Below are 12,322 nucleotides of genomic sequence, written 5' to 3'. Positions count from 1 at the left end.
ATACATTAAACTACTCTTAAATTATTCAACTTATGTTCACAGTGATACTTGAACCATCGACTTCAAGGAGAGGAGACAACATCGTATACCGATGGGTAGAAGCCCTTTGGTAGCAAAGATTGTCTACTTTTCATTTTTTTAATATTTTTTTCCAATGGGGTAAGTCTTGGTACCATTTAAGGAAAAAAATGAAAGATGAATCTAAGTTCGTATTTTGCTAGAAATAAAATTGAAATAATATAAAATGATATAATTAGCAATCAATTTATTTTCAAAACCTCAACAAAACATAGGAAAGTGTTAGTAATTGGATTTTAATTCTTTCTAATTTTAATGGATTCCACGGCACCTTATTGTATCGCTGAAAAAGTTATTGTATTTTCTATGATAAAAAAGTAATTTGTTGTACTAAAATTAAAAATTATCTGCATAGAGGTGTTGGTGGTGCTGAGATGTGGTGCAATTTGTAGTCAAAACCATAAAACGATCCGCATAAGTGATTTGACAAACCGCAACACGAAACTTCTAAAATCTAAACCGAAATATGCAGTGCGTTTCTATATATATGGGTGGTTTACGGCTTTAACTCAAGCAATATACTATATATACCACCAAGCAAACGTGAGTCCTCCCTTAAAAAAGAGTTTTTTTTTAAGATTTTTATCATCCCGCGATATATTATACCACGAAGCCATTCTTTTGTACTCTCATCTTTTGCAATGGGTTCAATTTGCATTTACTGCATGAGTCTTCCTTTTAGTCCAACTTCTAATCATAGAAGGATAAGAAATTATATGGGAGGATTTCAAAAACAATATTTGACAACACAACCCACAACCATGGCTGTAACTACTAATGCACCCATTGTTAGACGATCCGCAAACTACCCCCCTTCGCTCTGGTCTTATGAGTATCTCCAGTCACTGACTAACAACTATGTGGTAAGTTGTTCTTTAGTGTGTGTGTGTATATATATATATATATATATATCTTACATGCAAGCTAATCACATCCATGTGCCAATGATTCCATTGAGAATGAATTGCAATTCTTTTTGTTCGTATATATAGGGTGAAGAATATGAGACAAGGTCTCTCAGTTTGAAGGAAGAGGTGAAGATGATGATTTCTGAAGATGCTGCAGTGCAGGACCCTTTGAGTACACTTAAATTCGTTGATGATCTGCAGAGGCTTGGAGTATCTTATCACTTCGAGTATAAAATCAATAGTGTCTTGAAGATTCTATACCATTGCTACTTTGACTCTCAAGAGAAGTGGAACAAATCTGATTTGAACCTTAAAGCCCTTGGCTTTAGACTCTTGAGACAACACGGCTATCTTATCCCTCAAGGTACTTGACTCCTTGTTATTTGTTACGTACGTACATCCTTTCTCACTTTTTGTTTTTAGTAAACTTCGGATATAAATAAGAAAGCATAATAAAGCAACAACCATGAGATAGATCCTTATATATAATTGTTGGTTTTATTGTGAAGAAATATTTGAGGACATTAGGGATGAAACCGGAAATATCAAGGCCCAGTTACGAGAGGACATTGTCGGAATGCTTAACTTGTATGAGGCTTCCTTTCTTGCTGTCGAGGATGAAAGTATATTGGATGAAGCCAGAGAGCTTACTCGCCAATGCCTGAAAGAGATGCTAGAGAAGAATAGCATAGGTAACGATCAATGTCTGGTGATGTTAATAAGCCATGCCTTGGAGCTTCCATTGCTTTGGAGGCCTCAAAGATTTGAGGCAATATGGTTTATAGAAGCATACAAGACGAGAAGCGACAAGAATTCGTTGTTGTTAGAGCTTGCTGAATTGGATTTCAACGTGTTGCAAGGGATACACCAAGAAGATCTAAAGTACTCATCAAGGTGTATTAATCTTTATGTATATATTATTTGTTTATCGATCGCCTATTACTGCTTGTTCTGTGTTGTTTAAGTCAAACTGTTGGTATAGGTGGTGGAATGATCTAGGTTGGGACAAGAAGTTCAGCTTTGCTCGAGACAGGTTGGTGGAGAGTTTTATGTGGGCTGTTGGTGCAAATTACGAACCACGACATGGTGTTCTAAGGAGAAACATCACAAAGCTTATTTCCCTAGTAAATGTCATAGACGATGTTTATGATGTGTATGGTACTTTGGATGAACTTAAACAGTTCTCGAGCGCTGTGAAAAGGTCGGTAGTAATATATATATATATATATATATATATATATATATATATATATATATATATATATATATATATATATATATATATAGTGAATTGAATATATAGGACTATATAATACTAGTAATTAAATATAGTCGTCGATCTATTTTTTTCACTATATATATAATATATTTTTAATATATATATTTACATGACCGGACATTTAGATGGGACATCAATGCCATCGAAGAACTTCCTGATTACATGAAGATATGCTTCCTTGGATTCTACAATACCATCAATGAAATGGCATACAGCACCCTGATCAACCAGGAACTCCTTGTTCTACCGATTGTGAAAAAAACAGTCAGCTATCTGTCAATTGGTTTTTCCAAACTTATATCAAGATTTTCGCTGGATAATGTTGAACTTTGACATTGCAGTGGGCAGATTATTGTGATGCGAACACCGTGGAGGCAGAATGGTTCAACAGTGGATATATCCCAACACTTGAAGAGTACCTGAAAAACTCTTGTATTACCATATCACTTCCTGTAATACTTTCAAATATTTACTTCTTCACTTCTAGCGATATTACCGGAGAAGCCATGCAGAACGTAGTGCACTGCTCATCAATGATTCTACGTCTTGCTGATGACTTGGGAACATCATCGGTAATGAAAATTTATCTTCACGATTTCTCGTGTGTTTGACCATCTTATATTAGGAAGTAATATATAGATACGAATTTAACTACAATTATTACATTTTTCTTTGTTTTAATTAGGCCGAGCTTGAAAGAGGTGATATTCCAAAATCAATCCAGTGCTACATGCATGAAACCGGTGCTACTGAAGAGAATGCTAGGGAATACATAAAGAAGTTAATCATGCAGACATGGAAGAAACTAAACAAAGAAAGAATGTCTGTTAATTATCCCAGATCTCGAATTTTCATAGAATGTGCAACAAACCTTGGTAGGATGGGGCAATTTACATACCAGCATGCGTCGGATGCATTTGGTTCGCCAGATGATTGGTATAAATCTCATGAAATATCTTTACTGTTTGATCCTAAATCCCAGAGGATTATTACATAACCTTCTGATCAAGGTGGCTCTCATGAATATGATTATATGACGCGGTTCCATTTTCTCTTTTTGGCTAATATAATTAAAGCCATATTTTTCATCTTTGTGAGCCTCCACCTTTATTTATCAATTTTATCATGTTATGTTTGCTTTTTTGTAATTTTCTTATCAAAATTTTGTTTTTTTTTTTTTTACCTTTTTTTTGTTTGTGTACTTTTTAAGACATCCGCAACATATTAACTTTTAGAAAATTTAATAGATCCTCATACAAGCATTAATTTACTTTTCATAAAACTTTATCATTTTTATTTTCAATATATAATATATTAAACCATACAAAATTCAATATACCATATTTTAAAAAAAAAAATTGCTTTTTCCTATTTAAAAGCTCAATAGCCAATAAACCGATCAAAATCCGGCCATCAAATGTCAACTACGTTTCCACTATTAGTTGTTAGGTTTAGTCTAACTTAGACACTACATGAATAACTATCTATGCGGACGACTCGTGACGACTAGGGGTGTAAGTGAGCCGAGCTACTCGTGAGCTATTCGGGATCGACTCGTTAAAAGCTCGACTCGAGATCGAATTAAACGAGCCCGAGCCGAGCTCGAGCCTAGATATGAGGCTCGTTTACTAAATGAGCTCGAGCTGAGCTTCAATTAATGGGGCTCGCGAGCCTAAACGAGCTTAAACGAGCCTCTCTCTCTCTCTCTCTCTATATATATATATATATATATATATATATATATATATATATATATATGTGTGTGTGTGTGTGTGTGTGTGTGTGTGTGTGTGTGTGTGTGTGTGTATATATATATATATATATATATATATATACATAGAGGCTCGTTTAGGCTCGATTAGGCTCGCGAGCCCACTAAATTGTTCATGAGCCGAGCTCAAGCTTCATTTTAAGGCTCGAATCGAGCTCGAGCTCGAGCATCCTCAAATTAAACGAGTCGAGCTCGAGCTTGGTCATGCTCGGGCTCGGCTCGGCTCGTTTACACCCCTAGTGACGACAGAAGTCATTGCTACAAGCAAGGCATACAGACAAGATGTCGTCCGCATAGCTTTTGCCAACTTTGACCAATTTAGTTTGACCGGAAACGTTATGTAGACTACATGTCATCGGAACAGCTTCGGCAGGAAATGAAAACTTTTTTGCGGACTTGTGAAAGTCTATACCAACGATTCGTCGGTATATGTCACAGAAAATGTAAGTTAAATTTATTTTTATTCCACGGTACAGAAAGAAGAAATGATACCATTTTAGGAGAGCTATACCGACGACATTTCGTGCAATGCCACGCTGGCAATCCGTGTAAAAAGGTTATCCCAACAACTTGTCGTGGGCACAACCCCCTATTTTTAATTATTTTTTTTTATTTCAGCAAACAAACAAAATGACGTAGTGTTTGGTACCCTATACCGATGACATACCATCGACATAGAGTTTAACCCCATCAAGATCAATGACGTCAACGATTGCATTCATTTTGCTTAGTTTATCTTTTTTTCTCTTTCTGTCCACGACCAAACCTCCTCCGGTCACTCCCATTCGCCGGCAACTAGCAGGTATGCTTCTTGGTCCTTCTATTCTTCCTAATTTTGTGATTGGTCAAAGTTTTTACTTTGGTTTTGAGGTTTTTTGTCCGGTTGTAGTTTTCACCTCGGATTTTGGGGTATTTTTTCTGGTTACAGCCTTCATAGCCTTCACCATCCTCGCCCCTTCACCACCACCGACCTCTACAACTACCTACACCTTTCATTTTGAGGTAAGATTCTGCTTTTATGATTGTAAGTTTTTTCGACTGGGTTATCTATAGTTCATCATTATTCTCCACTGAATTTCTTTATGTTTATCATTCAACTTTCAATTTCTCATTGGATTTGTTTCTAATAGTCATCATCACATGTGTTTTTGAGATCTCTCCATCTTCAATTTTTTTCTCGAAAATCTTTCCCGACAATCATTTGTAGACAACAAGTCGTCGGCATTTGTGGATTTGTACCGACGACATTTTTGACTTTTACCGACAGAGCTATCCCGACGACTTTGTAAGGGCAACAAGTCGCCGGTATAGGTTTTCCCGACGATATGTCATCGACATAGGTGTTGAAAAAATCGTCGGTATATGTCTCGTTCCTTGTAGTGAAATTGAGAAAACTCGAAGACGGTAAATTGGAACCGTACTACATGGTGACCTCCATCCACAAAACCTTTATATAAATTACCATTATTTAATGTAACTCGTGGCTGACACTTAAGAGAATCTACAATCTATTGAACTCCATAGAGTTCAATGGATTGTCACATCATCCATTAAAGGTCTATATAACACCATCCACAACCCATTAAACACATATTTAATCTTAATCACCATTTTATTCATTTTAAATCATTCAATGATCATTGAACTCTACTTAATGTCATCCCCATACTCCATCAACTCTTATTCAATCATAATCACCATCATATTCAACTTTTATACTACTTGCATTGTGGATGCTCTAAATAATATTGACGATTGTGTAAGCTTGTGATATAAACTTTCCAATAAGTTATGCCCCCATAAATTTTAAATATAAAATTATACACGTTAATTGGTTTTTGGATGAATTACTCACTTTTTAAGTCATATGCCAAATTGCATGGTTTTAATGTTGACGTGTTTTTTATATTTACTTTATGAAGTCGGTTTTAGGAAAAAGAAGCTATTTCGGTTAAATCCGGGTAGGATTGTATGTTTTAGTATATGAAAATTAAACAATGTTTAGACAGAAAAAATATATTCTTATTAAAGATTAAAATCCACTAATCCACCCAAAACTGCAAGGTTGGATGAGCCCTTTAAATAACCGTTAGTTTTTCCAAGTTCTGAAGTTAGACCAGAAAACATATATACAAGAAGTTGACATTTATTGTAAGCAAGGAATCAAGTGTAAGCAATAAATCTACTCTTACCTTTGCGCGCAAGGTGCAAACGTGAATGCAGAATAACATGGGAAAAGAGGGACATAAAAGGAAAACTATGGAAGTATATTGAATACTTGATCTCCAAGGTTTTATTAAGAAAACAAAGGGAACGATTGATTAAAAACATCATCTGTTAAAGCCTATTTATACTAAAAAATTAATTGGAACCTTAATCTAACTCAAATACCAAAAATAAGAAAATTTCCTTTAAATGACTTGTTACCCTTTATTCTTAATTACTCCAACATTTGTCCCCTTAATTCAGAATCTACTATATATGTTATTCATTCCCACCGGGTGTTCCATCCTTATGAACTTCAGACTTCCCAACGACTTTGTAAAGATATATTTCGTTTGCTCAATGTTGCAAACATGCTTCACTATATGATCCACTACAAGAAATAGGGGCATTAGCGCGGACGCCTTTAGCGGCAACACAAGGTATTAGCGGTGACATGTAACGCGTCCATTACATGTCGCCGCTAATACCCTGCGTCGCCGCTAAAGGCGTCACCGCTGATGGCTACCTTATGGCGATCCGCGTCAAATGAGCCTTATACGTCCGATTTCATTTTAATCCAAGGGTTGTAAAAAACGCGCATATTTTTCCCTCAAGGTGTCGCCGCTAATAGACCCTTGTCGCCGCTAATACGCAACCGTCGCCGCTATTGCCCGTTGCCGCTAAAGGTCATTACAGATAACCCCCCATCTGCTTCCTTTTCTGTTTTGCTTGTGACTATACTCAGCTCCTACCCTTCGTTCGTCTCTGTGCTTCCTTCATTTCTTGTGTAAAGACTGGCGACCAAATTAAAAGCGCATTCCGATGACTTTCTTCCCCAACCACCGCCACTAGACCGCCACTCCACCCCTCAATCCTCCATTACCAACGACTTGGAGATCGACTAGCGGTGCCTACACTCCAATTCCTAAATTTTGACATTCAAGGTCGAATTCTTTCCTATTTTCTCTTATTTTTCTGTTTTGGTGCTATTTTGGGTGATAAATTGGTAGTATTCTTCAATTTTGTTGAGTGATTATGTTTGGATTTGAGGAATGTAGGTGTTTATGCATTTTGTAGGATTATATATGTATACACAAATTTGTGGGAAGTGTATATGCATTTTGTATATGTTTTTTCTGATTTAGGTTTATAGCACATTGGCTTAAAAATGAAATTTGGCATAAAATTGAAATTGGATATTGAAATTGGATGTATATATATATACATTTGTTTGATTTTGTATTTACATGTATACATTTGTATGGAATTGAAATTGAATGTATGCATTTGTTTGAAATTGGATGTATACATTTGTTTGAAATTGTATGCTTAATTGAATGAAATTGGAATATGCAAGTTGTATTGTATGTGTGTAAAAGGAAATGAAGATTGGAATTGAATGTATACATGTATGATTATGTGATGATTAGGATTAATAGTTTGGCTTAATTCGGTTATTAATAGCAACTTACTTCTAGTAATGTATTGTATATGGTTTCAAAGTGTTTAATTTTGTTAGTGACTTAATGTTGGTCATTACACCTTTAGCTTAATTAGGTTATTAATAGCAACATACTTCTAGTAATTTTAATTTAATTATAGAATAAAATTAAATTAATTTTTAAAAAAAAATCAACAAAAAAATAATAAGTTAATTGTAAAATCAAATTAATATTAAAATAAAATAAAATTTGTTTAAAAAATTAAACTAATAACAAAAAAGAAAATATTAAATTAATTAGAAAATAAAATTAAGTTAACTTTAGAATTAGGTTATTAATAGCAACATACTTTTTGTAATTTTAAATTAATTATTTGTTCTTGTGTTCCCGTGTTGGAATACTTTTTGAATCATCGACTTTATGAATACTCTACTTGATTTTTGCTTCCCGTAGAGTAATCCTTAAACACAAAACTATGTTTCAATTGCATCATGTCTATTGATAAAAGTTGGACTACTAAGCCACATCGTCAATCTCCCGAGTTCCATCTCGGACTCGACTCTTTTGTCCAGAGATCCATGTTACACCTAGATTGTAAAGGTGACACCAGATGTCCGTGTGAGCAATGTGATAATCTTTACTTCATGGATCCGAAAGCAATGAGACGTCATGTTCGTATATATGGTTTCAGTCAGTCATACGCATACGAAACCTGGATATATCACAGTGAATCTTTAATTCCTTCAGTTGTAGACGTCGTGTCGCCAACTAACGAGATAGCGGATGTTATTGGCGATGTTATGTGTGAGTCGAGAGAAAATGATACCAACATCGATGAAGGAACCTCGAATACAAGGGGTAACAGTGTCGATGATGATTTTGAACAGTTGTTAGAGGCAGTCGAAACCAAGTTATATCCTGGTTGTAGGTTTTTCTTTCCTTGATTTTCTAGCAAAGCTGATGCATATCAAGGTCAACAACAAATGGACTGATAGTTCATTTGATCAACTCCTTGAGTTGTTGCATTCAGCATTTCTAGAAGACAACAAGGTTCCTCGTTCATTTATCTAGCCAAAAAGAAATTGAAGAAGTTAGGTTTGGGGTACGAGTCAATACATGTGTGCAAAAACGATTGTTTTCTCTTCTGGAAGGAACACAAGTCATTGCAAATTTGTCCCGTTTGTAAAGAGAGTCGGTGGATTGATAAAAACACCAAGGGTAAGAAGGTGGCTCATAAGGTGTTATGGTACTTTCCAGTGACCCCTAGACTACAACGTTTGTATTGTTTAAGGTACACTTCCAAAAATATGATATGACATAGTACCGGGAGATCAGAAGATGGTGTGATACATCATCCCGTTGATGGAGAGTCTTGGCAAAAATTTGGTGTAGACTACCTTGACTTCTCGAGTGAACCTCGCAACGTACGCCTAAGGTTGGTAGCTGATGGCTTTAATCTATTTGGTAACATGTGTAATCCGCATAGTACGTGGCCTGTCATACTCACCACATACAATCTGCCACTATGGCTTTGTATGAAAGAGTCATCATTCATGTTGGCCCTGTTGATTCCCGACCCTAAAGCACCTGGAAAGGACATAGATGTTTTCCTTAGGCGTTAGTGGAAGAGTTTAAGTTTTTATGGCACTCTAGCGTACATACTTCAAAGCAACTCTTCATGTCGTCGAGCATGTTAATCATCGAAGTATTTGGGATCTACCATCCGACAATGCTCATGTCCAAAATGCTTACAGTGACTCTGTCCAAAATGTCGACAATGTGGAGGCCAAAAATGATGACGTAGTTCAAAGCAACTCTTCATCTGAAGTTAGACTTTTTATCGACTTCTCATAATACTTTCAAAACAATGTTGATGTAGCTCAAAACAATGTTGATTATGATGATGAGGACGATACTGAAGTACCTCTGCTAACTAGTAAAGTCGATAATGTTTCTGATGAAGAGACTGATTATGATGATGACGATTCTGATTATGATACTGATGAAGAAGACATTGAAGTATATGATGAAGATTCTGAATAAAAAAATCAAATGTATTTTTTTGTAATAGAAACTTTATTTGAAGTCTAACTTTTATTCCTATTTTTTGTTTAACTTTTGTTTATTTTGTTTATCTATATTGCATATCTTATAAATTTGCAGGGTGTAACTAACTTTTATTCATATTGTATTTCTATATTGTACATCTTGTAATTTTACAGGCTACAAATGAGGTTTACGTGGGCGATATTCTTTGTTATGAGGGCCGATATTATGGGCCTTGGTCACGGAGGTGATGGAGCTGGGGATCCACCACCTCCAGAAGGCTTTGGTCGTGGGCAACATGAACAGGATGGTAAGTTTTAGTATGATATATTTATTAGCTACTTTCATTAATATATTATAAATTATCGTGACTAATATTTTTAATTTTATTTTTTCAGTCGAGCATCCAAAGAAAAGAAGGGGCATGTCAAAGAATATAGAGCTAGGCAAATGGATACGGGCAAACAAGGGAAAGCCCGTGGATTTAGATTTCGACAGGGAGATCACATACTCCCCTGTCGGGAAGCCTGTCAATTGGTTTACTCGTGAAATTGGGAGGTATTTGTGGAACAATGTCCCTTTCAACGTATCTGGTTGGGACAATGTTTCCCCCGCGTTAAGGAATGCGACAGTTGTGCATTTAAAGGTAACTTGGATAATATTTTAAGTATATTTGTGATTGTTATTTACTTAACTAACTTTTTTGTATTTGTAGAATAAATTTGAATTGGAAAAGGTTGACTTGGATTTGGAGCGTGCATAATTGTTGCGAAACATTGATTCAAGTCTTGCAAAAGTTTACAGAGGCCGAAAAAGTAAAGCCCATTATTATTTTAAGGAAATTGGGGGGGCCTACAAATATCCCAATGGCACTAAACAACCCCCCCCCCCCCCCCCCCCGCCCCCCCTGTGGGTATGTCACATGAAATTTTTTCTTCGGCAAAGGCTGTCGAACATTTTCAATCTCCCGAATTTTTAAGGCGTTCGGCGTCAAACAAAGAAGTATGTGCAAAACAATTAGTTGTAAACAAAGGGGGGTCGACGTATTTGCAGCAACATGTCGTCGCTAATACCTTTAGCGGTGACAGGCCGTATCATTTGCAGCGACAAGAGTCGCCGCTAATTCCCCCGTTTCTTGTAGTGATCCCCTTTCTCGAAATACTCTCTGATGAATTGAAACCTTGTATTTATATGCTTATATCTATCATGGAAGATCGGGCTTTTCACAGGTTCTACAGTCGGCTTGCTTTTTTTAACAGCAAGACGAATATAAAAAAAGGCAAATAGTGAGAAGCTAGTTGAAAGTTACAAGGCTTCCATGAGAGGGTCATTATGTAGGATATCAGTCCCTGTTATGTGTTTATGTGTTTGTGATATGGAATAGAAAAGAACAAAAATATCATATCCTTTTATAAAGAAGAAAGCCCCTGTGTTTGTGATATGCAATAGAAAAGAACAGAAATATCATATCCTTTTGTAAAGAGGAAAAACTGCATATTATATTCAATAGATATGAGACTATTTATAGCTAGTACATGCTAAACTCTAGGAGGAAATAGTAAACTCACGTGCCCACCTTTCCAGCAACAATCCTGCTTTCTAATACTCCCTGACACATTCAACCTACTACCATTTATTTATTTCATTCAATAAACTAAATACTAAAATACTACTAAAAGAGCAACCTAAGATTAAAACCCAACACATTATACTAATTTTCCAAACTAATATAGATCTTGTTTTCGTTCTACATTTAAACCAAGTAAAAGAACAAAGTTTAATATCCATAACGATGGAGTTAATAAAAGCAAAACAGAAAAAAGAAAAGATATGCAGCCTAATCAAAGCAAAACAGAAAAGAGAAAAGATATGCAGGCTAATCTCGCTGGAAACTTTTATGGAAGAAACTCACACAAAACTTCAATCTATCAACTCTGAATACATGATCCTATCTCATTATATACTAAACAAAACATAATAGAATATAACTAGGATTATGTTATAGGAACATCTACACTTTCCTAATATATGTTTCCTTATGACTCAAGGACTCTAGAACTTGGATAACACTCCAAGTAATTGTGATCTGGATCAAACACGCATGGAAATCCATATTGACATATATATCAACACTATATCGACAGAAGTAGTATAAACTATAACTTAAATGTTTTCTGAATGACACATGTATTGATTAAAGAAAATACATTTCTTTTTAGAACTGATTGGATGATAAGGTAAGAATAAATGACTATTTTACTATGATAAATTTGTAGGATACAGAAAACATGGTTTTGATTTAGATGACAATATAGTTGTTTGTAATTTTTTAAGAGATATCAAATACAGATCAAGTTTCATTGTTGTAATAAAGAATTTTTTTAGACGATAATGCATTAATAGAAAAAAGAAATGAAAGTAAAATGATATATTATGAAGTACAATGCCATAATAAGGAAAGATTGGTATTTATTGATGTAATAGAAAAAATAGAGGTAACATGTTATCATTTACTAACAAACGATTGTAAGTTGCTTGTAACACCGTAAATTTTCAAACAAAAATTTCATTTTAAAATCACATTAACTTCATT

At 35.1% G+C, this 12,322-nt stretch overlaps 2 protein-coding genes across 3 annotated transcripts; both read left to right on the top strand.

The window, feature by feature from the left end:
* Positions 1 to 540: 540 nt before the first annotated feature.
* Positions 541 to 3,413, top strand: LOC145088258 (R-linalool synthase QH1, chloroplastic-like). The gene is made up of 7 exons (XM_079026522.1): positions 541 to 941; positions 1,071 to 1,350; positions 1,496 to 1,880; positions 1,969 to 2,187; positions 2,391 to 2,529; positions 2,607 to 2,837; positions 2,951 to 3,413. The coding sequence occupies exons 1-7, from the start codon at positions 720 to 722 to the stop codon at positions 3,260 to 3,262; spliced, it is 1,788 nt and encodes a 595-aa protein (XP_078882648.1). The 5' UTR covers positions 541 to 719; the 3' UTR covers positions 3,263 to 3,413.
* Positions 3,414 to 4,136: 723 nt separating this feature from the next.
* Positions 4,137 to 10,601, top strand: LOC145090750 (uncharacterized). Of its 2 annotated transcripts, none has more exons than XM_079028842.1 (5): positions 4,137 to 4,838; positions 4,965 to 5,038; positions 9,906 to 10,039; positions 10,128 to 10,375; positions 10,445 to 10,601. In XM_079028842.1, exons 3-5 carry the CDS (start codon positions 9,913 to 9,915, stop codon positions 10,490 to 10,492), a joined length of 423 nt encoding a protein of 140 aa, XP_078884968.1. In that variant the 5' UTR covers positions 4,137 to 4,838; positions 4,965 to 5,038; positions 9,906 to 9,912; the 3' UTR covers positions 10,493 to 10,601. The 2 variants fall into 2 exon arrangements, with proteins under 2 accessions (XP_078884968.1, XP_078884967.1); XM_079028841.1 differs by having other exon boundaries at positions 4,926 to 5,038.
* The last annotated feature ends 1,721 nt before the right edge of the window (positions 10,602 to 12,322 follow it).

This window comes from Lactuca serriola, chromosome 2 (assembly GCF_051521515.1).
Source record: "Lactuca serriola cultivar US96UC23 chromosome 2, Lser_US96UC23_V15, whole genome shotgun sequence".
NCBI lineage: Eukaryota > Viridiplantae > Streptophyta > Magnoliopsida > Asterales > Asteraceae > Lactuca > Lactuca serriola.
Note: the sequence above shows the minus strand (reverse complement) of the source record. Positions and strands in the feature narration are given on the sequence as shown.